This window comes from Chrysemys picta, chromosome 5 (assembly GCF_011386835.1).
Source record: "Chrysemys picta bellii isolate R12L10 chromosome 5, ASM1138683v2, whole genome shotgun sequence".
NCBI lineage: Eukaryota > Metazoa > Chordata > Testudines > Emydidae > Chrysemys > Chrysemys picta.
This window is the reverse complement of record NC_088795.1, coordinates 66,838,128-66,865,480: the sequence shown is the minus strand read 5'-3', so window position 1 is coordinate 66,865,480 and position 27,353 is coordinate 66,838,128. Positions and strand designations below refer to the sequence as shown.

Here is a 27,353-nt window from a genome sequence, read left to right as displayed (position 1 = left end):
ACACTGTGGATGTTATCTAGGCCTATGTGGCACCTGAGGCATTTAGTTCACAAACAGAACCTCACCGCTCCATTTGCTTGGGTCAGCAGAGACCCATCATCATCCAGGTTGGCTTAGAGAGTTGTGAGGAAGATGACTAAGTCCTGCCTCAGTGCAGGGGACTGGACTAGATGACCTATCAATGTCCCTTCCAGTCCCACATTTTTATGATTCTATGGCTACTTCCCCATGGGGGCTCAGGTTTGTTGAACCCAAACCTCTATCTGCAGATATCTCCACATCCCATTCTATTAACTTTACCATTTTTGTGTTTGGATGATGGAAGGTGGCTAATGTCTAGGCTTTCTGATATTTTTGGAGCCAGTTGGCCCCTCCCACACTTCACTTAGGTGGTCAGGGACTGACAGATTGTCATTCTTTCCGGGGGACTTCAGTAAGGAACACTGCCTTCTCCAGTGTTTAGACTTCCAACAACAGAGTATTTGTCCCTTCCCTCCATAGCCAGTACAGCTGGAACAGAGAAAATACATATTTTTCCATCTATGTCCTACACTCGTGGCACCTGGAAGTCTTCATTTTCAAACACACAGGCTTCTATCACTTTAGCTAAAGAAGAACTGCAGTACATAGTGATAGGACTAATAGAGAAGATATGCTCTAATAAACCTTCAGTAAACCAGCAAATGCATGAGCAGGTTTAATGTTCTATCCAATATTGAGTAATACATTATATCCCAGTTAGGCAAAGCAGATCTTTCAGTATCTAATATGGTTGAAGTCAAATACCAGATAAATTTGAGTGACTCGCTTCAACACTCATTGTTGAAGTCAATTAGAATTGTACTTGAGATCTGCTGGACTGGATTCTTAATATTCTAAGGTGGCTAACTATTTATGTAGCACATCTTTGCACCTCAAACTCTCTGGTTCCCCTTCCCATATTTTCTCCCTCTTCCACCAATAGAAGATGAGTGACATGAGCGCACTTCTGAAGCCAGGTCTTCAGTGCCATAGCAAAAGGCACTGTCACCAAGCCACCTGATGACACAAAAATAACTGATTTATCTAACTGTAAAGGAATGAGAGAGAGAGAAAGAGAAAGAGATAAAATGTATGTGAACAAATCACATAACAGAAATATAAATAACTTTCTTAAGTCAGGTTTAATAAATCCTACACAGCACTTAAACATTTACTGTGTTTCTTCATTGCCAATAAATAAACCCTAAGGTTCTTAATACTGATGAGTATGGCAAATTTTTTAAAGCAATCATATAATTTTTCTAGAACAAGGAGCATTTCAAGCTCTATTCAGACATCTTACTAATTTTCTGTTCTTGATTAGGAGAATGACATCGGGGCATACAGTATTTTTCAACAGCAGAAATAAGACAAGAACGTTCTTTACATTACAAGCACGCATATACCTTACATTATTTATTGCGGTAACCAAAGCATTCCATTAGCTTAGATCAAATATTTGTATATGCTCCTTCCTATCTTGGCAGATCAAGAGTGTCACCTTTTATACAGTTAAGGTGAACGAACCACTGAGCGAAGCTGAATGTTGTAGCTGTGCAACTGTAAGGATGTGGGAGGTGACACTCAATCTTCAATCGATATGGAGAAGTATATATTAATATTTCATAAATCTTTGTGGCTGTAAAATTTTGGATACATTTCAATACATTTTTCACATTACTTTTTTTCAGTGCACACCATAGAAAGACCTTGATTAGTCTAGCTAGAATGATTCATAAGCAATTTAAGAAGGTTTATTAAATGGCTCTGATTTTCACATAAAGACATAATGCAAACTAAAAAATATAGTGTAATTTACTGGACAATGTTTTTTCCAGGAAAATGTTGATGGTGATATTTAAAGGTGCCATACCAAATTATTATTATTTACACTATAGTATAAAATTCCCATCAAGCATGCAAATAAAAGATAAGCAGCACAATAAATCACAATACTTAGGATATATTTTCTTCTGAGCTCTCTAGCAGTAGCTATCGTATTGTTAATATTAAGGATTTCCTGTCTACTTCCAACCATTATTATAGCTAAACTAGCTTATACTGTTGACAATTTAGCACATTCTAGGGATAAGAGAAATGAATATAGGTGTTCTGAGTTTATAAAGCAGAGAAAGCAATATTCAGCTCACAGATACTTCATTTGCCCAGACAGAATTATGCCTGGTTGGTGCTTCTTGTAAACCATGTTAGGAAGTTGGGAGAAGTGAGGTGCCCCAACGTTGGGCTTATGGAAGTCTTCTGATGCTAGAAACTGATTCTCGTTAGGCTCAGTGTGCCCTGGGCTCTCACTCCCAGTATTTTAAAGGGTCAATTAAGAAGGGAGGAACATTTCTTTGTCCACCTGTAAGTCAGGTAGAATGGGCTGTTGGACAGGCTCCTGGTTCTGTTGTTACCAGGAGGCAGATCTTCAGCTGGTGTAAATTGTAAATTGCTCCATTGACTTCAATGGTCTTTCCTTCCTAGTTTAATTTTCAGAGTAAGGTAGTTTATTTATATAGAACTGTAACAGCTTACACCTGCTGAATACCTGGCTCCTGGATTTTTGATGAACAAGCCAGCTAGCCACACAAAAACCTCAGGGATTAGAGCATTAGTAAATATAGACTGCCATCCTGTCACCTCTGAGTAAATGAGGAAACCAGGTTAATTGGATAAAGGTTCACATGGGGAAGGGCTGATTCTGTTGGGAATGGAGTGGGGGGGAGCACTGAGTGTTGGGCATCCTTAATATGAATATAATAATACATATTCAGCTCAGTTGACCATCACTAGTTCATTGTTGTTTCATATAACAATTTCCATACCTTCTGAAGCTAACGTGGAGTGTACAATAAATGCTCACATTCTTATATCTTGAACCTATAAAACAAGAGGCTGCCATACTACAACTCTGTTTTTCACCATCTTAATATGAAAATTAAATTTTGAAAGACAAATAGACTAGTTGAGAGAAACTTGTAAAGAAATATAAAAGCCAGGAAAATGGTCTATTTTTTCTAAAGTATTTCCTTTCATAAAGTTAAACCACTTAAAACAAGGCTGTACTTTGCATAAAATAAGCTTTAATTTCTAGAAATTGCCCCCCACTCCATTTTACTCACTTAAACTACTTCAAAAGCTAAACATACAATTTGAGGGACAGGTAAAAGGGACAGAAATAATTGTAATGTGATGCTCTAATAACTATTGTGTTTTCCTTTTCCATACTGAAGTACTCCCATTAAGTATGGGAGTTGGGGGACATCTGTTGAAAGGACTGAGGAGTGGGAGGGAAGGAAGCAAGAGGCAGCATGAAGTTACAGAGCCTCCATAAGGAGACCTTGGCCCCCTTCTCTCAGGGGAACCCAGTTTTGAAGGCAAATGTAGAACAAACTAGTGTTTAGGCCCTGATTCAACAAAGCACTCAAGCACATTTATCGTCAAGAGCATGAGAAAACAGATCCCAATTAAGCAAAGCACTTAAGCACATGCATAAATCCCATTGAGTTCAATGAGACTACATGATAAAAGTTAAGCACATACTTGAGCGCTTTGCTGAATTAGGGCATAAATCCCTTGGTTGTTCTACATGTGACAAATCTCAAATGTTTAAATACAGAAAAAATTAGTCTGTCAAAATTATCTCCACGGGTGCCTGTTTTCTGCACATACAGCACAGACACTGGGTAATTATCACTAGAAGCATATTTTAAGTTCAGGAGTAGATATATAACAAATAGGAATGCCATTGACCATTAACATTTCACAAAAGAAAAATAGCTGTCCATTATCCCTATGACTAATCTACTCCAATGTGTTCATCTGTTTCATAAAATATAGAAAGAATATTTACATTTCCCTTAAGATTAATGCTACAATTTAAAATATTTTATAATGATATGAATAGGAGAAACATTTTTAGTGGAAGCAACTGTAAACTGTCAGATTATAGCTCAACAATGGTATTATTAAAATGATTAATTAATCAAAATAGTGTGTAATCAATTTTTACCTGTTTTTGATATGAATTAGATTATAAGAGTCTCAAAACAAAAACTGTGCACTCTGCATGCTGTTATTAGAAGTTTCCACGTCCTGTTATTTGCACATAATTGCTTTTCAAAGAGAATTTCTCTCTTTGGATAGTGCTGAAAGATGGGAAAAGATTAACCCTTTCCTTTCCCTTTACCTCCTTTTATAAAAATTAAATAATAATGAAAACAGAGCTCAACATAACACTAAAAACTTACATCTCTTCAATCCCCTGTGAATATACTGTAAAACAAATGGTCTCCCAGAAATCTGTCAGATGATCTTTTTAACTTGTTCATTAGAAAGAGGTTGCTGCACATCAAAGGGAAAAAGGAAATTTTAAAAATTCTAGACATGCTTAAACTGAACTGATAATGTAGTTTTTATAGACCACATCTGTAGTACCCCATATTAGATTAATAAGTATATTTATTTTATAATTTTTAGCACAAGGCTACATTTTGCTATGAGTGACCCCCGTGCATTGGAGTGAATGGAGTAGCTTTGGGGTAAAGCGGGACAGAATTTGGCCTATATTCATTATTTTGTACATCTATATATACACACTCATCTATATATACACAAAGAGATCAAAATGTTCAGATATATGTTCATTAAACCTATGTAAGACTATGTACTGTTTATAAACTGTTCTGAGAGTACAAGTTCAAATATTCAGTATCTACAGTTCAAAAATCAAGATGCTTATCAGCTATAAAAAACACATGCAAATTTTCTGTTCTCAGATTATTGTAACTCTGGATGACTGTAAATCTTAAAATCAGATTTCCAGTGCAAACAGTTGTCGTCATTATTTTAAAATTAGCTGTCCACCAGAATTCACAAATATTCCTGCCAGTAAAGTTTTCTGCTAGTATATTGTATTAACAACAACGACTCCAACAAAAAGTGAGATGAGAAGACTTGTCCTGAAAGCTTTTCTCTCTCACAAACAGAATTTGGGCCAATAAAAGATATTACTTCAGCCATCTTGTCTCTCTAACGAGAGGACTTGAACATAAGTGTAATTTACTTTAAAAATATAAACACATGTTCAGAAATAATGGCATTGTGATAGGGCATGCACCTCTGCGCAAGGTATGTCTACACTACAATTAAAAATGCTGGCTCATGCCAGCTGACTCAGGTTTGCAGGGATCAGCCTAACAGTCTGTTTAATTGCAGTGTAGATGTTTTGGGCTCAGACTGGGAGCTGGGCTCTAGGAACCTGCAGGGTGGGAGGGTCTCTGAGCTTGGGCTGCAGCCTAGGTCTGAACAGCTACACCACAATTAAATAACCTGTAAGACTGAGCCCTGAGAATCCAAGTCAGTTGGTATGGGTCAGCCATGTGTGTCTAATTGCAGAATAGACATACCCTGAAAGGGTTACTATGGGCCTCTTAGGCCAATTATGCTACCTGGCTTCACCTGGTAATTAATGATGAAGTCAAGCTAGGGAATTAGCTAGTTGAGTGGTATCAATACAGGAAGTTGAGTGCAAAGGGGGCTAGAGGAGAATTCTGTAGGCATTCTCTGGGAGTAGAGTGTCAAAGACTGGCAGGTTAGAGAGGAATCCTAGGAGGAAAAGCCTGTGGATCCTCTCCTGAATACAGAAGTCTGGCTAGGCACACAAAGAAGCCATGGGACCAGAGCAGTAAGATCAGCTGGGAAGCCTTAACTAAAGGGCAGGGAGTGGAGTTCTAGGGAGAGATCCCTGAGTTGCATTCAAACAGGGAATAGACCCTAGGAAAAGCTGAGCAGTATGTAAGGTGAAGCTCAAGGAGAGTGGAAATGGGTTTGTTTGGGAGTTTGTTTAGGGGATTTCAGGGAAGTATTCTGGCCCTGTTAGAAGGGTAAGGCTAGAGAAGTTGTAAGCAAGGCAGCCTGAAAAAGGCTGTGTAGGAAGAAATCCAGAAATGCAGCAGCTAGGAGTTATGCAAAGCAGATCTTGCTGCTGATTATGGGGTCTCTAGTCTGTAACCTGGTATAGTGGAAGGGCCTGGGTTCCCCTACTAGTTACTGGGGAAGTTGGTATGGAGCCCCTGCACAATGTAGGAAGAAAGGACATTCAAAGCTCTGGACTAAGAAGGTGCAAGGGCTATGGGGCTTGGGCTATGGGGCTCAGACTTGGGGGTGCAGATTTTCTTTTTGTCAGAATATTGGACTGTTTTCTGTTACTCTGGAAGGGATGGACAAAATTGTGACCTGGCTGAGTCACAGGAAGAGGATGGCCACTAGAGGACCCAGGGGTGCCAGATGGGGAGTGAACTGCTATGCCCAGCCACAAGGAGGCTCCAATGGTGAGGCCACGCTTTCACTGGTATGTAGTACATCTGTCTAGCTATAGTGAATCACTTTTAAGATGCTAGTTATTTTTGATATTCTAACTAGCCACTGCACCGTATCTACATTTTGTTGTTGTTTCCTGTTGGGCTGATAGTAATTAAATGTTTTTTATATGTTTTTACTTCTCAAAATAATTCTAAAATTATATATAGTAAATGCATGAGGCATGCTACAGCTACAATCCATAATTGTTTCCTGTCTCTTGGCAATACTTGCAAAGGTGAAGGAAGTGTGAATAGCCTAATCTTTATCTATCTTTGAAAGGCCAAATCTGCACAACATTGTAAATTGTCAAATGTCCATTTTGATTACATATAGTTACATCTCATTGTAATTTTTTAAAATAAAATCTCATTACTTGTAGTCACTCAAGTGGAATTTATATGTTTATAATCAGAATAATTTGACTGTCACCTGTGTCAAGAAGGTCTTGTTATTTTACACTATTCTTTGATGTGCTAGCCACTCTTTCCTAAGCGGCTTTGTTAAAGGTTTTGGGGACAGAACCTTTACTCAAGTACTTGAACAGTGTCAAACTATAGACAACTCAATTGAATTTTTCATTTTATTATGGTCTACCTTATGAATGTTGGACAACAATTTTCTTGCCAAGGGAGTACCTGCATACAGTTTGTTAGCTTACTTTATTTTGCATTGATGAAAGCAGACACTGACAGAATTAGAATTTGCAAACTGTAGCAAAGAGGTTAATGTATATCAGAACTCCATTATCTTCATGTTATATTAGTTTATATTTCCAATAATGTTTGTCTTTAAAACTTCTGAAAAATACCCTTCTGATCTCCATTCATCCTACTTGTTTGTTCATTTTTTTTTTTTTTTTTTTTTTTTTTTTTTTTTTAATTTAGAGATTATGGATAGGGGAAAAAAGAATGGAAGTGATCTTGGTATAAGTTTATCCTAATGACTTGGATGATATTCGATATTTTGAATGTAATTATGATGGTGGTTATTTCTTTGTGAATATATTGACGTCAAATTACTAGTTAGAATTAGAATAGGAAATACAGCCCAAGCAAGGCCTATGGAAGGCCTGGAATGTAGTGGAACTGGTGTGGTTCCACTGTCTAGAGAGGTTGACACAATGTGGGGCTTCTACGGGGCCACAACTTCAACTGTTCTGGTGTGTACTTCTTTAGGAGCTCCCTGTCTCTCTCAGCACAGAGGCATGTTCTGGGGTTGGGCAGGTAGATTCATAACTACACATAGTATATGTCTATACTTGCACTCAAACCTGAGTACTGGATCTTGTAATGCTCCTCAGTGCTTCCCATATCCATGCCGAAGAGCTCACATGTGCAGTGGTGGGTATGGCTGTAATACTGTGTAGACATAAATACCTGTGTCCACACTGCCGCTGTAGCTATGTAACACTGGTGCTACCATTTCAGAGGTGGTATCCCTAGGGTTCTGTGTACCGGAGGGAGACACTCCAGGAATTGCTTTGCTGTGTGTTGTGATACTGTCTCCCACCTTTACACACTTGCTGATGGCAGTTCCTGATCATGTTGTTCCTCCCTGGTATTTCTTGCAAAACTGGGTGGAAGACATGGAACAATTGTTCCATCTGATTCTGCTTCTGCTCCTTATTGTGTGACAAATGGCTATGCAGTGGAGTGGGTGCTTGGTGAGATGATGGATGGAAGTTGGGTATCTTCTGACACATTAACCCTCTAGGTCAGCTCTCGTCAATGACAATTCATTCAGTTCACATTATATGCACACATGAATGCCAATATTGCCACAGTTTGCCATTTTGCTGACTGTTGCTTTTGGGGCTGTTAGAACCAGCATGTTGTGGGTGGGATAATGTTTTGGAAATCTGGGATGGCCAGCAGTGGCTTCAGACCTTCAGAATGAGGAAACAGACCTTCGTGGCACTGTGTGGATAGCTTTAGCAAGCCTCCAATTCCAGAAAATCTGAATCGGTATTGCTTCCCTGAATCAAAAGTGGGTTGCTATTGCCCTGTGGAAGCTGGCTACACCAGACAGCTATAGATCTGTTGCAAACCACTTTGTGGTTGAAAAGCTATCTGTCGGGGCCGTGGTGTGCTGGTTTGTGGCAGTTAATGCTGTGGTTTAACCACAGGTGCTTGCTATAAGAAAAGTTCCAAAAATAGCAGCTGGATTTCAGAGGATGGAGTTTCCAAACTGTGCAGTGACACTTTTGAGTTGTTTTGGAAATGACACTTCATTTCCAAACTTTGCTTTAAATAAATAAAACATCCAACAATGAGAAAACACAACAAATGTTCAGGTCAAACAAAACACTTAATTTGACTCCAGATGACTTTTTGTTTTGTTTTTTGTGAGAAACTTGAACTCCAGTTTTTGTTCAAACTGATTAGTGTGTGTGTTCAGCACACACACAAATTTGCTCCGCTTTGGAAAGGAATGGGCTAGGCAAATATAAAATTCCACTGAGCTGGATTGGTGGGACATTGGATTTAAGGGTTTTTAAACCAGGTCAGATGGTTTGTCCTGATTGAGGACAAACATTTACAAATAAGTGTGTAATTCTAGAGGGGCAACTTGGTGATGGTACATGTGTTCAATAGCCAGTCCTCCAGATCTCTCAGGATGATGAAGGCATTTGTCCTGTAGTAGTTAACATACAACATGTGTTTTACTGCTAAATGTATACCCAGGATCATTAATGATTATAGTTGGGCAGATTTTGAGACTTGGTGCCAGGAGTCAATAAGGTGCCCAAATAGATGCTGGTGGCCCTATGGAACCATGGCTCATGACTGCTCTTGGACTAGTGCAGCGATCAGGAGTGAAGAGATCAATAGAAATATCTAGGATTATGATGAGGGTTTAAGGAATTTAATGCAGTTTCAGATGAGAATGGGTCTGCCTATCTCTGAAGAGCAGGTATTTCAGTATTTGGTGTCATTGCACCATAAGCTAGCATCAATCACCATCCCTGGTCACTTATCAAGCATCACATTTTATAGTAGGATAAAAGTTATCTAGATCATTTTGGTGGGATTTTAGATTGGAGACTACCCCCAAAAATGAGTGGTCTCTAGCAAAAGGCCCTGAGGAAGATCTCCAACAACTCGTGACTATTAAGATTCTTAAGGATCTGGTGCAAGTTCTTGGCCAGATATGCCAATGTGACCAGCAGGTATCTCTTTCAAGGCCACATTCCTGGTGGCTTTATTTGGGGTGGGGGAAGGGAGTATTTAGGGCTGGTGAACTGATGCCTGGGTTAGCAAAGGATACTTCAGGAAGGTCTATGGGATTAAGGGATTTACACGGGGGTGAATGATTTGTCATCCACAGGCTCAAGAGGACCAAACAGTTTGGGGAGTGCAAGGTGAGTCCCTAGAGCTACAAGAGGGTAGTAAGGCAGATTTCCCAGGCAGGTCATTTAAGGATTTATATAGTACTGAGGCTGGTTGGAGATGGACCTCGTTCTTCATGGTAATGAGTCCCATCACAGAAACTCGGATTGTGGCAGTTTTAAAAGAGGGACTTACTGACTCCAATGGTGTGAGTGACTTTGCTATTGATTCAATTTCATGACTGACCAAACAGGTAAGCTGGCATGTGGATCTGCAGACACAGTGTTGTCCACTGGGCCCGCAGGCAGGCAGCCAGGCAGTTGCCCCAGGGGTTTGGAGCTGGGCCTCAATGGTGAGACCACACTGAGTTAGCCTGGAAGGAGGAGTTTGTGAGACCAGCTGATGTCTCTTGCACTCTATGGCAGTTGCTGCCACTCTATTGTTTGCTTGAATGAAATCAATTAGGGATTTTGTGACTGAGTTGATTTTAATCATAGGGCAAAGAGACCTTGGGCAGGTACATGACTTTCCAAGACGGGGATCAGGAGGAGTAGAACCCAGATCTGGATGACTGATGCTTCCAGGCAACCACCTAGTAGCTACTGTAGAGCCAAGATCAATGTACTAGAAGCCCTGGCAGACCAAGCAGTGCGGGAAATGCTGCCTCTGGTCCAGGCACACTATTTAAGCATGTAGGGAGTTCCAGGAAGCTGTGTGTGGTACCTGGCCTGCTGCTACAACAGACTCTCTACTCAGTTCTTCAACTCTTACCTTTGTTTGATTCCTGATCCCTGAGTCCAGCTATATGACTAGACTCCTGGATCATGACATTGGTTCAGAGCTTTGGTTTGGCTCCAGATTTCTGTCTCTGATCTGTCTCCTCCTGCTCTGACCACTAGTCCTTACTCCTGGACCTACCATTAGCTCAGACTGCCCACATCCCAGTTGTGACAGGTGACTGTAAACTGATCTAAAATGCTGTAGAAAAGGGTGTGGGAGGGAGCTACTAAGTTTCCTTGTTTTGACAAGGCCAGATTCCTGAGTTGGGAGGTAGCTAAATCTTCACACAAACAGGGAGACTTGCTAATTACCCGGGTTAGGGGTGTACTTCAATTGCGGAGCAGATGTTGGTTAACATTTCCCTCCCAATCGGGAACCTGGTAGGGAGCCTTCCAGAGGGGCAGGCAGTCAAGCTAACTGCTGTCTCCTTCTTGTGGCAGGTGTCCAGTGCAGGTACTTGTTCTATAGGACATCTGGTTTCCTGATAAACCAGCATTGGATATGGACTTGTGGGATGCCTTCTCCTGAGGAAGGTGGGGTTGGGGCATCTAATGTCTACAGCAAGGAGACTGCCCCCTTCTCCCCCCCCCCTTAACCCTCATATGAGTGGAGCATGTGGGAAGGGCTGTGGGGGCTGATGACAGCCCTTCCACATAAGTGGAAGCAATGATGACCTGTACTGTAGAAGTCACTGCCAGATAACTTATTAAATTTGCAGCCAAACCACATCCTTATCTCATTATTCTGTCTGTTTGGGACAGTAATACTTGAAATGGCATAGTAGAGGCAACTGAACATTGTCTATGGCTTGTCAGGGGAAGGAAGAAAAGGTCTTAATCACAGAAGAAGTTAGTTCTAGCCTAAAAGGCTTAGGAGAACATGTTTTATCCTAATAGTATTTAGAGGAAGAGTAGAAACATTGTGTGGTGGTGACTGATTACTCTAAAATTGACTTAAAGTTCCAAAAACAATAAATGACTAGGAACAACTAAGAAAGACACATCTATTGATCTAGGGAATTGGGATGCTTGAACATATACTAACAATGACCCTCTTGCAATTATCTTTGAAAGCTAATTGAGAACTGCAGAGGTACAGGGAGACTGCAGAAAAGCAAGTGTGGCTGAAACTTCCAAAAATAAGATACAAGGGTGATTGTGGCAATTAATGCTCTGTGTGTAAAGCTTTTTTCATTTGGGATTTAAATTATGGAACACATCAATAGACTTAAAAAACCTCTGCATCTAAGATAATGGAGCCATTAGCAATAAGTTTATATAGGGCAAGTCTTGGAAGACAAGTTGATTAGCTTTGATTTTGTTTCAAAAAACAAAGTTCTGTTCATCCAATAACACAGCAAGTGTGAAACTTTAGGATAATCTTTGAGTGTCTTGAATGCAGAATTAATTCCAACTGGTTTGGATATGATCATCATGTAGGCTGAAATCTTATAAAAAAGGATAGTGATTACCACTGGGTGAACTGTAATAGATGCCTGAAGTAGTATTAGATGACTTATAAAAATAGTGGCCCAGATTTAAAAATATTTATTCAGTTAAAAGTAATTAGAAGAACGATTAACATTTTGCTCTGCTATATATTAGAATAGTTGGAAAATGTTCCATTTGTTGGCTAAGATCTTGAATTTTACAGTTTTAAAAAATTAATAGCTGTTACACCCTAGAAAACAGGGGTTTATAATAAAAATAGAACTGTATCTTACTGACAATTTTTGTAGTAAAGCAAGGGAATAGCTTGCTGACTTTGTTTTCAGAAGATACCATAGGATTATTTCTAACTTCATATATTTGTTTTAAATTAAATACAGCAAATTATACAATAGTCTGCTGAGACTTAAACTGGTGTGAGAATGAGAAGACTAGAAATTTGTCAAAGACTAGGTGGTATGCAATGAAAGAAATAGAAGAACTGTGTGGCCTTACGTTTGAGTTTGTTTCAAGGAAAGAGTGTAAATCTTCGTTATCTAAACATAGCTAGAATATTAATCTCTTTCAGAATGGGAAAGTGTTTACTACACTGGATTAGAAACCTAAGGAGAATACAGTAAAATAAATTGCCATTAGGCATGTGAACAAATAGATAAGAAACTAACAAATTTACCGAGTGATAACAAACTCAGTAATTTTGAAATGTCATCTTATATAATATAGATGCTAAAGATTGAGATGACCTCATAGGCATTTCTCTTTACCATCAGAGTTCTCTATTCTTTGTACGTCTAAGGTATAATCAGCTTACTTCATCAGTTTTTCCATTGTTTCCATTAATTTGTTTTCTTTTTATGGCTATATACATTAATGACTTATTAAGTGTGAAAGTTAATTGTGCCCCAAACTTCCACACCCACCTCTTTATATGGAAGAATTTTTAAAGATGTTAATTAGCAGGTACTACACTATACACAAGCAGGTGGCTGCTTACTGAGCATCCACTTGAGGCCAGGGGTTGCCATGCAGGTCACTTAAGAATTCCACATAGTCTCTCTTGGTGCTAATAGCACCTTTACCCAGGGCTAGCTTAATAATAGAAAAGGTTCAATCAGTGCTCAGGGTCTGCAAAATAAAGTCCATGACCATAACACAAGTTTGTACTCAGCCCTGGTTCTTCTGACACCTGGAGCTCTTCCTCTAGCCTAGTCTGCTCAGCCCTCTGGCCCTAACTTCCTTCTTCTGTCACCTATGCTCTCTGTAGCTTCCTGCTGCTTTTGGTGAGTACCTTGATCCAACTCAGGTGTCTCTCTTTAGTAATCAAGGTTGGCTAGCCTCAGCCTTTGGGGAGGGGGAGCAAACCACGCAGTTACACTGACCCACTGTGAATTGGGAAGGACCTGTGCCCATTAACTCTAGTGGTCATTGGTCAAGTAACTAAATGAAGGTTTGATCCTCTTCACATTGAAGAGGAGAAGCAGGCCTGAACTGACCAATGCAGTAACCCTGCATAATGCCACACAAGTAGCATTTTCCCCATGTATTGTGATAATTCAGTTTTAATGAATATCTTGTGATATTTCATATTTTTCAAAGGTGCTGAGCATCTACAGCTCCCATTAATTTCACTTGCATTTCTGCTTGCTTGCCGCTTCTGAAAATCGAACCATTTCTTATGAGAGCCCAAACCATGTTTAGGTATATCTTTGTGCCCAGTCTAAAGATTAAGTCATTTTGGAGGCTTGGATTTATTTTTTTAAGTGAGATGTGAAGGGTGTATGTGAGCAAGGGAGAGAGGTCATTATAGGCAGCTCGAAACCTGAGCCCAACTGGCCTTTTCTGCCACAACTCAATGTCTCCCCCTCTTCAGTCCATGGTTGTCTCTATGCCTCTCCTCTGTGTTCCACTTTCTCCTGTTCTTTGCTGCGTTCTTGTTTCCTTTGCATTCACAGCCTCTCTGCTCCATTCATGAGGCACAGTTTAGCTATGACAAAAGCACTCCTGCCAAACACCTCTTTATGTGCAAGAATCAGTGAGGAACTTTGAATAGCTGGGGTTTTGTTTAGGTATTCTTTAAGATCCCTTACTATTGTGTGCACTCAAGTACCAATAAAAGAGAACAAAATTTGGAGACTTTTTTTGACTTAGTTTAAGTTGTTTGCTTTAAAAAAATGATTTTTCTACATAAAGGGATACATTAAATTAAATTGTGGAAGTTTTATTTTTATAGATTTCTTTTTGTATCAACACCTCCAGAAGATCATAAGTTTACAGCAGGGAATATAACCATCAACCGAAAGCATTTGGAAGGAATAGCTAGAGAGGTCGCTCTTTTTTTTGTTTTTGTCTTTTTGTTCTCTTCTCCCCGCCTCCCCCTAGCCCCGCTTCTATAAAATTGGGTAGATTGGTTTAAAAATTCTAAAGAAATGTCATAACATTCTAAAGTACCCATTAAAGTTTTCAGTTTTTTTAGCAGTCGGCTTAGTTCATTAGACCTTGATGCTTTTGCAGTAAAAATTAAAATTAACCTATTTTTTAAATATTTCTTTAAACAAATTATTCAGATAGCCATTTTGTATTCTGAGGATCAGTTGTAATTTATATGGGAGGTTTAAGAATGTCAGGCAATTAAGCAGACAAATTGATGTATAGCTCTGTAACATGACACCTACTGCAGTTGAATCATTATTTACCCAGTGTGCTAAATCTAGTTCTGGTCTCATTGAAATTGGTGGCAAAACTGTCACTTATTTTAATAGGACCAGGATTTAGCCCTCAGGTTTTACAATTAATTTGAATCAGTCTCATGACAAAAATTGTAGTGAGCATTGAGTCGTATAAAATCCATCCTGTTTATCCAAGACTGGGTAATGGAAATGCTAACAAGTTAACTGTTCTCATCACAGATTTAAGAAATGCACATTTCCCCTATTTTCAGTTGATATGTATCTTTAGTCATAGTTCCCCATAACTTGTATAGAATACTAGTAAACAGTGGCAGTAATGAAGAGAAGATGACAAGTAATAAATAAAACGTACATAAGGTAAAGTGAAGTGCTCCTAAGAACATTTGAATATATACTCTTGATCAGAGTTGGATGCCTACAACCCAGGCTGCACTGTAGCTTGTGTGTGCTGTACTGTTAATGCAAAGAGGCTCTAAAGTTGATGTATCTGGCCACAGCAGAATTATCCTAGTATTCAGGGTTCGTTTGGTGGCCTAGAACTGATATATTATTGGCTCCTGAGCTAGTCCTCTCCCTGTGGCTTGTGTAGGGAACATGGCTAGGGAAATAGGGCATGGCCCTACAGCCCACTGATCCCTGGCTGCCTCTAGAGTGCTCCGGTACTGTTGGCAGCTGGCACAAGCTGGAATAGCCTTCAGGTGGCTCTGAGATATGCCAATGGATCAACCAGGATGAGGAGAGCTCAAAGCTGGCTTAAGACCTTGGGGATTGGTTCTGCTTTGAGCAAGGGGTTGGGCTGGATGATCTCCTGAAGTCCCTTCCAATCCTGATATTCTGTGCAATACCCCTTCCTGAATTGCACTCAGGCCTCCACAGCCACAAATCTAGTCCAAAATATTTTCTACATTCTACAACTATAAAGTTAATTTAATGCTGTAGTGAGAGGCAAGGTGTTAAATTCAGTCCTAGTACTGACAGTTTGCCCCCAATATGTTTTATAAAGTGGTCAAGGCATTTCATGTCTTTGGGAATTGGGATCTAGAACTTACTGATGAAATGTTAACTTCCACATTCATGGAAGATAATATTGACATGCAATATCACAAAGTAAAGTGGTCACCAAATGCAAAAAACCAGTCATGCCTTTTCAAATTCGTTGCTATTTAATCAGAACAACAAAAACAAATTCTCAAAAGATAAAGGAATCAGATGAATGCAGTGAGTAGATGCTTACATCTTCATGTGCAGGGGTTTTTTTAATGCTGAAACTATTTTATATGCCTTACCTCAGTAACAGTACAGTCTCGTGAGTAGAGTACATGCAGGTACTAGTGCCAGGATTTGCACAAGAGTACTCCAGATCTTGATAGTCATCCCTAGCTTGTCCTTGATAGCTAGTGGGTCAGGGGGAAGAGATGAAGGAACTTTAATTTGTTTTGTTGGCCAGTTATTTATTACTTCAAGCAGAAGTCTTTTCTTGCTCTAGGATTTCAAGTCCTTTTTCATCATTCTGATTCATCCTGCTGCCATCATCTGTTTTTGCAATTCATTTTGTATGCAGTATTGCCAAACCCCACACGTTGAACAATCATGTCAGGCCCCACAAAACATAGGATTGGCTTAAAAACCACGAGATTTAAAAAAATACATGTTGTCTGGGTTTTGAACATTAATAGCACAAAATGTAGGTCTGGAAGGGACCTATTGCAGTGATCTAATCCATTACCCTGTGCCGAGGCAGGATTAGCTATACCTAGACCATCTCTAACAGGTGCTTGTCTAACCTATTTTTAAAAACATCCAAGGACAGGATTCTACAATCTCCCTAAGTAAGCTATTCCAATCTTAACTATACTTGTATAGGAAGCTTTTCCTATTATCCAGCCTAAATGTCCTTTGCTGAAAACTAAGCTGACTTCCTCTCCTACCCCTGCTGGACATGGAGAACAACTGATCACTGTCCTCTTTTCTAACAATCTTCTACATATTTGAAGTCTTGTGTTCCCTCTCAGCCTTCTCTAAACTAAACATGCCAACTTCTTTCAACCTTTTCTCAACAGGTCCTGTTTTCTAAATCTCATCATTTTTGTTGCTCTCCTTTGGATTCTCTCCACTTTATTCAGATCTTTCTTATAGTATGGTGCCCCAGTCTGGACACCATACTTCAGCTGAGGCATCACTAGTGTTAAGTAGAATGGGACACTTACCTCCTGTGTCTTATGACACCCCTGCTAATGTATCCCAGAATGACATTTGCCTTTTTTCACAACAGCATTATAATCCCCTTTTCAGCAGTACTACTGCCTAGTCATTCTTCATTTTGTCTCTGTGCATTTGACTCTGCCCCCCTTTTCTTAAGAAGGACTGAGGGTTTGTCTACACTGCAATGTAAGCCTGGGCTCAGACTTAGGCTGGAATGTTTAAGCCCAAATCAAGCTGAGAACCAGGCCCTATTGCTTTGTGGTGTAGATGGAGCCCCTCCCCCACCACTTGGGTCCTGGGAGTCGCTAGAAGTATCCCACAATCCCATGGTCAAATTCCTTTGTCCTCTCTCTAGCGCAAGAATCTCCAGTCAACAACAGGGAAACAGAAGAACCCTCTTCCCCTCCCCCACCCCCACCTTGGTGCAGTGCAGCAGTTTAGTGAGTCAGTATATAACCCTCCCATTGTCCTCTAATTAGCAAACTGCAAATGCACCATCAGAGAGCCTTCTGTGTTTACAGTGGAGAATGAGCAGAGGAAGTCTTTTTTGCGAAGTGCACTACTTCATGGTCATGGGCACACAGACAGACTATGGTAAATATCTAGTGTGATGCCAGCAAAACAGTGGACTGTAAGACTACCATGAATGACCATGCATACCAGCAAATAGCTAAGAAGCTGATAGCTTTGCAAGCTGACAGTACTGGTGGCTAGTGCAGGAAGCAGCTCAAGACTGAGTACAGGAAAACTAGGGATCAGTACTGCCCCTCTGGCAACTTGCAGACATCATACCCATTTTGGGATGAGTTGACCCACGTGTTGGGCACTGCACCAAGCACAGAGGCAATGGTGGTGCATCATGTCATCTTCAGCCAGGATGGCACCCTGCAGGTCCTAGAATCCAGCATGGTGATTGATGGGAGCCAGGAACAGGTGCTGAGTGAAGACAGTGAATGGGTTAATGTATTTTTTCTAATCCATATTTATAAATCTTTTTTTATCAAGTAAGTCTTTTGCTATCACTGCATCATGTCATACACTATTTAAAATAAAGGTAAACAGATTTTCAGAGACAACTTTGAGGAATAATGTATGCATACACTATTTATTCAATCAGTTGTCTCTATCAATCCATATTTCAATCACTTCCTTACACCAATCCATACTATGAATCAGCCCCACCCCAATTTAGAAGTGGTCATGTCATTCATAAGTATATTGCAGAGCACTGTACCCCACAATCAATTAACCCCATCCCCTCTGCTATAAACATTGATAAGGTGTACTGTTCTCCCTCTTCCATGGGGCCATACCCATCCTTGATATAGGAGCACAAAACAGTCCTGACTGCTGTTGCCTGGGTGCATCAACATGTGGTATGGGCACTTTCTGGCTAAGTGTAATGATAGTGTTCCCTTGCTGTTAAGTCCATTCAGGTAGAAATAGCTCACCTCTGGCTTCACAAAGAAAGTGATGAAGCCAGCAAGCCACCGTAATTTAGACACCATTGATGACACTGGCATCCAAATGGGTCAATAGACCTATCCAATGTGATTTCAATCTGCCAAAAGCACATTGAACAGCCATTCTACAGCTGCTGAGAGTGTAATTAATCCATCTTTTGCCAAGGCAACTGTTAATAGGGTATGGTTTCATAACCAAGCCAAAAAGTGGGGTTGTGGGATTCTCCAGAATAATGGCGGGGACAGTATTCCCAACACATGATGTCAAAATGTTCCAACCCGACGTGAATATAGACTTCCAAACAATGAAGAACGCTGGCATCATAAACTTTTCCACTGCAGCCCACTCTGACATTGCTAAATTGACCTCTGTGATCCACAAGGGCCTGGATAACAATGGAGTAGTACAGTTTATGTATTCAGTGCTCCTTGAAGAGGGCAAACTGTGGGCACATGAGTCCCATCAATGGCCCCAGAACAGTTTAGAAATCCCATTCTCTCAAAACCAGAAATTACTGCAGAAATATCTTTTATGCCTTCCACCTTGAGGTAAACCCCATGCCTAAATTGCCTCAAACTTCTGCCATCACTTTACCCACCATCAACTTCCCAATACCAAACTGGTTGGCAATGCCCCTGCAGCAGTCTGAGGTAGCCAGCTTCCAGATGGTTATGGCAATCCACTTCTGGACTCTGATGGCTGCCCTCATGCATGTGTCTTTACACTGGAAGATTGGGGCAAACTGCTCACAAAGGTCCAACGATGTAGCTTTTTTTTTTTTTTTTCTTCAAGCCAAAGTTATGGACCCATCCCAGGTCTGCATAACCATGTGGTTCCCAGTAGTCTGCATGTATAGGCCTGCTCCAGAAGTGCTGGTCTATGCAGGGGCCGTCAGTGGCTATAGCAAGTATCATGAGTAACATCAGCCAGTTTGTCTGCCATGTCTGTGTTGTCCTCCTGCCAAAATGTGACATGCTGGTGGATGGAACCACTGCCTGTTTCCCAACACTAGAGTGAAAGTGCAAGCAAGAGAAGTTCTTCAAATATGCTTTTTCCATGTTGCTGGTTCCAGTATCTGGGAGCGCACAACTTCCTGTAATGTGCAGCACGGACAGCCAAATTTTCCCACAGTGACCAGTAGAAGGGTTGGAACAGTCATATTTTGTGAGAACGCTAGGAAGTCTGGTATATGGTTGACTTGACTTGGGTCTGAATACTGCAGTGTGGACACCAGGGCTGCAGGGTCAAGCCTGGGTTAGAAAATTCTTGATGTAGGGTTAACAATCCGTGTAGACACTGTCTTTTCTAACCCAGGATTAGGTGACTTGAGTCCCACTAACCCCAGTCTTGTATTGCAGTGTAGACATACCCTTAGGGTTTTTCTAACCCTTAGGGTGTCTATACTGCAATTAAACACCGGTGGCTGGCCCATGTCAATTGACTTGGACTTGCAGGGCTCGGGCTACAGGGCTGTTTGAGTGTGAACATCTACACCACTATTAATCTGGATACTGGTCTCTGGGAGCCTGTGGGGGGCGGGGGAGACCAGGCTCCAGCCTGACCCTGAGTATCTATATCTCAATTAAACAGCCCCTGAGTCAGTTGACATGGGCCAACTGTGGGTGTTTATCTGCACTGTAGACATACCCTTAGAGTTCAGTTTCAAGCTTCTCTCCCCTCTCTCCATGAGGGCTGAGGTTCTCGTGTAATATTATTCTAGGAGCTGGAACTTTAAGAAAACTAAATTGCAAGACTTTTGACAAAATCATAAGTCAGCAACACTGCACATGGGGGGGCGTGTCTTTTTTTTCTTTTCCCCTTTCTTATTGTATTTGGAATTGAATCTGAGACTTGAACTCATTTCCCATCATGTACAGTGGTAATCCGTGCTAAAATTAGCTATGTAAGAATAAAGCTGTGGTTGTTCTGACAGTACTGATAATTTAATTGTTGCGAATTGGAAGGAAAGGCAAGAGTCCCTCATGGTAAAAAGACGGCTCTTTTTATAACATTTTGTGGTGTTCAGCAGGTGGTGCTGTTACATGTACTCTTTCAAGTTTCTTTTTCTTAGCATGCCAGCAAATATTCACTCTTGGAAAGAAATTCTTGTATTGTTGTTCATTTAGTTATGCAAAGGGTTTTAGGAGAGGGAGTTGTGGTCTTTGATTAGCCAATTCTTGAGGTAGAACATGGTATCTGAGTACTGTTAGATTTCTGAAGGGTAGGGGCAGCTGTAAAAAGGGGATAACTTATTCAGGCTGCTGGACATAGTCAGCAAGAACAGCGGAGTATATCTAATGTACAGACTATATCTGTGAGGCCTAATGTCACCATATGCAGTTTTCATAAGTTTTCATCTGAACTAAGCATTTATAGGAGAATGAAGGTGCAATTTTTTTTGTCTTAAGAGTTTACTTTTTATTTAGTTGCGGTGGCAGGTGAACATAATCTAAAATTTATATTTTGACCTTATTCAGTCAGGGCTGCTCTTTCAAACTTGGGTGGCTAAAATCAGGCACCTGAATTTATATTTAGGTACCTAAAAGTGGCATTACTTTTCAGAAGTGCTGATCACCTGTACATCCACTGAATGCAATGGAAGTTGTAAGTGCTCAGCATCTCTGAAAATCAAGCCATTTCTTTAGGCTACTAAATATGCACCTAAATCTTAAATCCATAACTTTGGATCTCCAATTAGGAAATCTTTGCATCAATAATGCAACTAATATAGACAATCTTTCTGCCTTGCTTTGTTGTTTATAATGTAGTACATTGTAAATGTGGCCCTCTGACGTTAATCCCATTGCAAGTTCATAAACTGACTAAAAAGGCACTAAAGTCAAATCACATGACTGACCTGTGTATAATTTGGTGTGATTTTTATATTCTGCAGTTAATTACTGTGCTGCAAGTCAGGCATTAAGGAATAAGTAATGTGAAATGAATAGTTTTTTCTTGTGAAAGTCAGGGAATAACTTTTTCACCTCTAATTAGAGAAAGGAAAGGTTGTTAAAATGTTAACAATTTGCCATTTTCTGTGATTTCTCAGTATCTATCACAAGTTTATTTTAGTTTGTCATCTTTGGAGTTGGATGCTTTCTTACTTCTGTAACAGTTTTAGTAGGAGACTAAGAACTATTCGTAAATGTCATTCTTAAATTAATAAAAATTTCCAAACAAAAACAACCCATAAAATTAAGTTAAGATTTAATGTTCATTTCAATAGAATCCTTGTAACATCCCCACAAAAAACCCAAAACACTTTACTTAAAAATATTATCTGGTTAAACAAAATTACTAAAACATTTGAAATTCTGTAAATGCACAGATTGGAAAGTAAACATAAATACATTCCTTGTGAATGGAGACCCCTGAGTTTTGGCCAGCTCTGATCTGCTGCTCCATCTTTTAGAAGCCCCAGAAGTTCCCCAACTTGATAACAGCCCCTTGAGCTGGAATTCTCAGGACTTTTGGGCTCCCTATTGTGAATCCAGGAGCCAAACTACAGCTTGAGCTGGAGCACCCAGGACCTTCAGGATCCTGCTTCTGTGCAGGGAGCCTGGAAACCTGACATGGCGAGGCTGCTGCAGAACCCCAGCTGGAGCCTGGGCTCCCAGATGTGGTGTGGGGACAGGGAGCCTAGCTGCCCCAAGAGCCCTGGCTTCAAGGGCTGGCAGGCTCCCTACCATGGAGACGTGGATCCTGGAACATGGGCTTCTGTGACAGTTTCCAAGGGAGACCCTGACTCTGTTTCACTGAAAGTTTTGGTGATTATTACACTATCAACTAAACATTATGCTTTTTTTGAATGGGAATTTTCTGACTAAGTTTAGTTGCAAAACTTCCAACCAGCTCTATAGCTGGTGTACCTGACTGGATAAGAATAGCTGGGGACCATGACCTGTAAGCTACGTGCTCCTCAATGCCCAAAGAGTTCACTGTCGGTAATTATAACTGCTACCATATTTGACAAACTCACTACATATAACTCTGTCATAATATTTATCTAAAGTGTATCTTGTAAGGTGACTTATAAAAACTGGTGACACGGTGGTCATTAATATCCTTGTATTATGTATGGTTAGCATGTAAAGTGTTATATAGGTGTTCTAGATGTATGTTTGTTTAGCCCAAGCAATCCAAGTAGAGCTGATAGGTTTGTCTTAGGGTATGTCTACACTCAAAACTTAAACTATATGAGGTCAACTTACCAGCACCTCAGTAATTTATTGCAGTGGTCCATGTCCATGCTACCTTACTTGGGTTTGTCGTGTGCGTCCTCACCAGGAGCGCTCTCATGAACCTAAGAGGAGCAGTGTAGGGAGCTAACCACCTGGTGTCTCAATCCCCTCGGCTCCCCGTTTCCTGCCGGGAGCTAAGGGGAAACTGCCTGGGGCTTTTTGCCTCCCTGGTCCCTGCCAGTAGCCGGGCAGCCTTGTCAATTTCCCAACTCCAGTGTGGAGCCGTGAAATTGCCAAGACAGCCAAAGTATCAATTGTCAGAAAGGAGTTAAAATTCAGCCAGCAGAAAAGACAGAAACTGCTGAGAAGCAAGGACATAGTTTCTGTCAATACATGATAACTTATTTCAGCTTATCAGTAAGAAGGAACAAAGCTTGTGCCCATGGAAAGGGACAGTTTAGTGAGGGAAGCAGGATGGGGCCCAGACAAGCAAGCAGGAATATTTCAGTAGCACAAACTGCACTGACAGTTGTAAACAATTGCTAAGTTTTTTTATATGGCTAATGCCCACCCAGTAACTTAGTTCTTTAGAACAGAATAAACCCTCCCTTCACAGCTCACTGGATATCTCCCATTCCTACTCTTCCCCCCCCCCCCCCCACCCGCCTCTTTCCCCCGCAAGGTAGTCATAGATGTTTGATGTAATTAGGATGATCTCTATATGTATGTACTGTTCTTATTTTTATCTTTGTTCAGGGTTCTTTCTCAACTTGGAACAATGTCTGTCTCTGTATGTACAGATAAATACAAATGAATTGGTAAGAGAATGTGTATAACTGGCCACTGTGGCGCCATATTTTTGAAGCTGCTTGTCAGTCTTCCCGGTACCCCAAATAAATCCCCTTCAGTATTGTCTGTGCTTGCCTGATTCTTGGGGAAATGATTCTTTTCCCCAACACCATCCAGAAGCAGAGAAGGGGGGTGGGGAACCTCCCGAAATGTCTCTCCTTCCCCATTCCCTGCTGGCAGAAGGGTCCAGCTACCAGGGCTTCTCATCCCCGGGGAGTGGGGTCTAGCCACCCAGGCTTCTTGCCACTGATCCTAGCTGAAAGGAGGGTCCAGCCATCCAGCTTTCTAGGGGAGTGGGGCACCTGAACTCTAGGGCTTCCTGCTAGCCATCTTGTCAATTTCAGATTCTAACAGCCAATGTAAGTAACCCAGTGTCTACACAGACACTGCATTGCCTTGACTATATCGATATGAGCCCTACGCCTCTTGTGCAGGTGGAGTTATTACGTTGGTGTAGTAGGGCACTTAGGCTACACTACTGCGGTAAGTTGACCTACACTACGCAACTCCAGCTATGTACCTTAGGTTGCATTACCATGGAGTCTATACCATGGGAGGTTGATAGGAAAAAATCTCCCGTTGACTTACCTTACTCTTCAGGGGTAGAAATATGAGGGTCAACTGGAGTGTGATCTGCAGTAGATTTGGCGGGTCTTTACCTGCTAAATCAACTGCCAGTGGATCGATATCAGAGCGTTGATTCTGGCTGTAGGGTAGACCTGCCCTTACAGTAGCAGGACAATGCTGTAGTGTAGTCACTGACATAATTAGGTTGATGTAAACCTAGGCACTGACTTCCCCTCTTCTCACCCCTGCACCACCCTCGCCCTACCCCCATTCTGCCCTCAAGTCCCCGAGCCCTCCTCCTGCCTCTTCTCCACCTCCTCCTAAGTGCCGCCAAAGAGCTGTTAGGTGGCAGGGAAGCAGAAGCGCTGGGAGGGAGGGGCAGGAATGGGGATGCAGCACAGTCAGGGCGCGGAGGGGGGGAGAGAAGGAGGCAAGGAGGAGGGAGCTTGGCTGCTGGTGCATGCGGAGCACCTGCTAATTTTTCCCTGTGGGTGCTCCAGCCCCAGAGCACTGACGGGTTTGGCACCTATGGACATAAGCTGCCTTACATTGACCTAACTGGGTTGTGTAGACCAGGCCCTAGACACTGGAATGTGTATTTTCCAGTCCATGGGGGTCAAGGTTTGTAAGCCAGAGACAATGGATAATATTTGTAACTGTGGTAAACTGATTGATCAAGCTAACAGGTGACAGAGGAAACAGCGTAGCTTGATTACAAGCAAAACACAATTTGCATTTAAGGTAAAGAGAGTGATCAAACTAGCAGGAAGAGAGTGACAGCTTGCTGGAAAGCAAACAGCATGACCAGAGCCTGAACCTGAGGGGGTCATCCTGATTCTGGGGACAAAACCAATGAGTTTTATGAAATAAAGAGAAAAGCAATTTTCATATCCATTGTTTAGGACACAAAGGGGTCAGCACCTTCTGATTCTGTGAATGGTGGCTCCTCTTTCCTGAGGGGCTGGAGATGCTGATAGTTTCATTAGTCAAAGATTGTAGCTTGCTAAAGTTAAATTTTAGTGACTAAAACGTGTATTTGTTTTGTTTGTAACATACCTGTTTCTTCTCTCTTGCTTAATATCACTTAAATCTATGGTCTTTGTTAATAAACTTGTACTTAGCTCTGAGATGGGTTATAGTGAAACTGAGGTAAAGAGTTTGTCCTCAGTTGAGGACAAACAGACTGTATATACTGTTTCTTTGGAGACAGTGGACTAAATAATTTCTGAGAGTGTCCAGTGACAGGGAACTTGGGTTCACTGGATGTTACATGCAAGTCAAGGCTGAGATTGACAGCCTGACCAGTAAACTCCTCCAGATTCTATCTGACTGGTACATCAGGGAGCTGATGCAGCTTAAGTTCTGGCAAAGCTCTCTGTTGTTGAGGCAGAGGCCAATGCTGGCTTATGGTTCTGATTGCCCTGAGAAAGCGTGTCAACAACCTCTACTTTCTGTGAAGATGAAGAAGGAAAAGCAATAGACTCCTCTGCTGGTGGCTTTCTTCCACCTTTTGATGTGTGAGGACGAGGAGGAAAACTTTGCCACTTGCTCCACTTCCCCTACACAGATTCTAGGGATAACAGAATGGCCCTCGCAGATCCATGTCTCCATTTGCATTCCATAGGGCTGGTCTATTCTATTGCTTAAGTTGTTGTATCTTAGGATAGGTCTCCGGACCCGGCGGTAAGCAATCGATCTTCTGGGATCGATCCCGGAAGTGCTCGCCGTCGACGCTGGTACTCCTGCTCGGCAAGAGGAGTATGCGGCATTGACGGGGGAGCCTGCCTGCCGCTGTAAGTTCAAACTAAGGTACTTCAACTTCAGCTATGTTATTCACGTAGCTGAAGTTGCGTATCTTAGTTGGAAGTGGGGGGTTAGTGTGGACCAGGCCTTACATTGCTCAGGGGTGTGAAAAAAGACACCCCTCTGAGTGATATAAGTTACATCCAACCGAAGAGCTGTCCCTCAGACATAGCTTCCACCTCTCGTGGAGGAGGTGTACATATGCCGATGGGAGAGCACTCTCCTATGGGCATACCGTGTCTTCACCAGATGCACTACAGCGGTGTAGCTGCGCCCATATAATACGGTAGTGTAGGCTTGCCCATGGTGTGGGGTATTGAATGGAATTAGGAGAAGAGAGCAGGGTGTAAAGAAGAGCGAGGACAGAAAGGAAAAGGAACATCAGTGTTTAGGAGAACTTTAGGTGAAAGAAGATGTCAAGAAAAATTAATTAGAGAATCAAGAGGCAGCAATAGAAGGGAAGTGGGGGTGGAGGGACGTGAATTAGTGAAAGGAAGAGGAAGAACAGAACGTGAGACATAATGGGCCTGACTGATCTCTATTACATCAGTTATGCACCAGAAGCAAGTCTACATAGACAAAATGTTGTCTGTCTGTTGCCCCACTGTTACACTGAACTACAGAACAGTGTAAAACAAGGTTTGAGAGCTCTGACTGTGAAAGGGAGAGCCACACAGGAAGCCAATATTCTGTTGTATAGGGGAGGGGATAACTTGCTTGGGGTTTTGTATTTTATTTTGCATCAGTTTGCTGGCCCTTAGACTGCTTTAACATGTTTTAATGTGTCTGGTGGAAGTATGAGAGTGAGCTCAAGGCATGGTGGCTTTGGTTACTTTGTTTTGACTCCGTCAGATGATCTGTCCAAGCATGAATGTAGGAAATCTCCTCCACCAGTGTGTGGTTTAAGAAAACTTTCCTACCATTTTTTCAGCTTTATTTCAATACGGCTATTCTGTTCATTTCTAAAATCCTTGACTGGGGGAGGGGAGAGAGGAAATTCCACAAGCTGTTGATCACAGAAAAATAGCATCTTCAGTTTAGCATTTTCCGTCTCGTGAATGAAAATCCTGGCAGTGTCTAAGCCAAAATGAAAAGTAGTGCTTTTTTTTTTTTTTCTTCCAAGTATCCATTTAGCACCATTTTTATCTTTATTCAATACTGCTTGAAGCCTTGGGGGGGGGGGGGGGGGAGGGAATTAATCCACATATCACTGTGGAGACTATAAGCACAAATAAAAAAAAAGTCAAAATAAAAGGTCCTGGGGGATTCAGAATCCATTATGGCAAGTGAAAACATGGGCTCTGAAACAATACACTTTAGTTTGCTGAGTAAACTGAGTCAAACAAAGAAAGCGCTGAAAATGCCAGTATGAGCATTTGTTAGCAGCAATGAGAGCTTAACTGATCAACAATGTAAAACATTCAAAAAGAGTGAAAGGAAACAATGAAGGAGCAAAACCCCATTCAGCACATGTACTGTATGCAGGTTACTTCGAGTATAATCATGTTTGGAAGGAATAAACAGGAAAGCCAATATGAAATGTCACTTTAAGCCCCTATATTAAGCCTAATTATATGGGACAACCATCTTCTTTGTGATACACAAGACGAGGGAGGAAGAAGAGTGGTATTTTTTTCCATCAATAAAAACAAATATATT

At 41.2% G+C, this 27,353-nt stretch overlaps 1 protein-coding gene across 6 annotated transcripts in view; it reads left to right on the top strand.

Annotated features, from left to right (window-relative positions):
- The first annotated feature begins 5,343 nt into the window (after positions 1-5,343).
- Positions 5,344-27,353, top strand: part of FSTL5 (follistatin like 5) — a 639,703-nt gene continuing 617,693 nt past the window's right edge. For 4 of the 6 annotated variants that reach the window (XM_005299299.5, XM_005299296.5, XM_065596499.1 and 1 more), the window contains exon 1: positions 6,236-6,373. Coding sequence is in view for 2 of the 6 variants with exons in the window: in XM_065596497.1 (XP_065452569.1) it covers positions 6,327-6,373 (47 nt within the window). In the remaining 4 variants the exon portion in view is untranslated. Of the gene's footprint in view, positions 6,143-6,235; positions 6,374-27,353 lie in introns of those variants that run through there. The other 2 variants (XM_065596497.1, XM_065596498.1) reach the window with 2 other exon arrangements.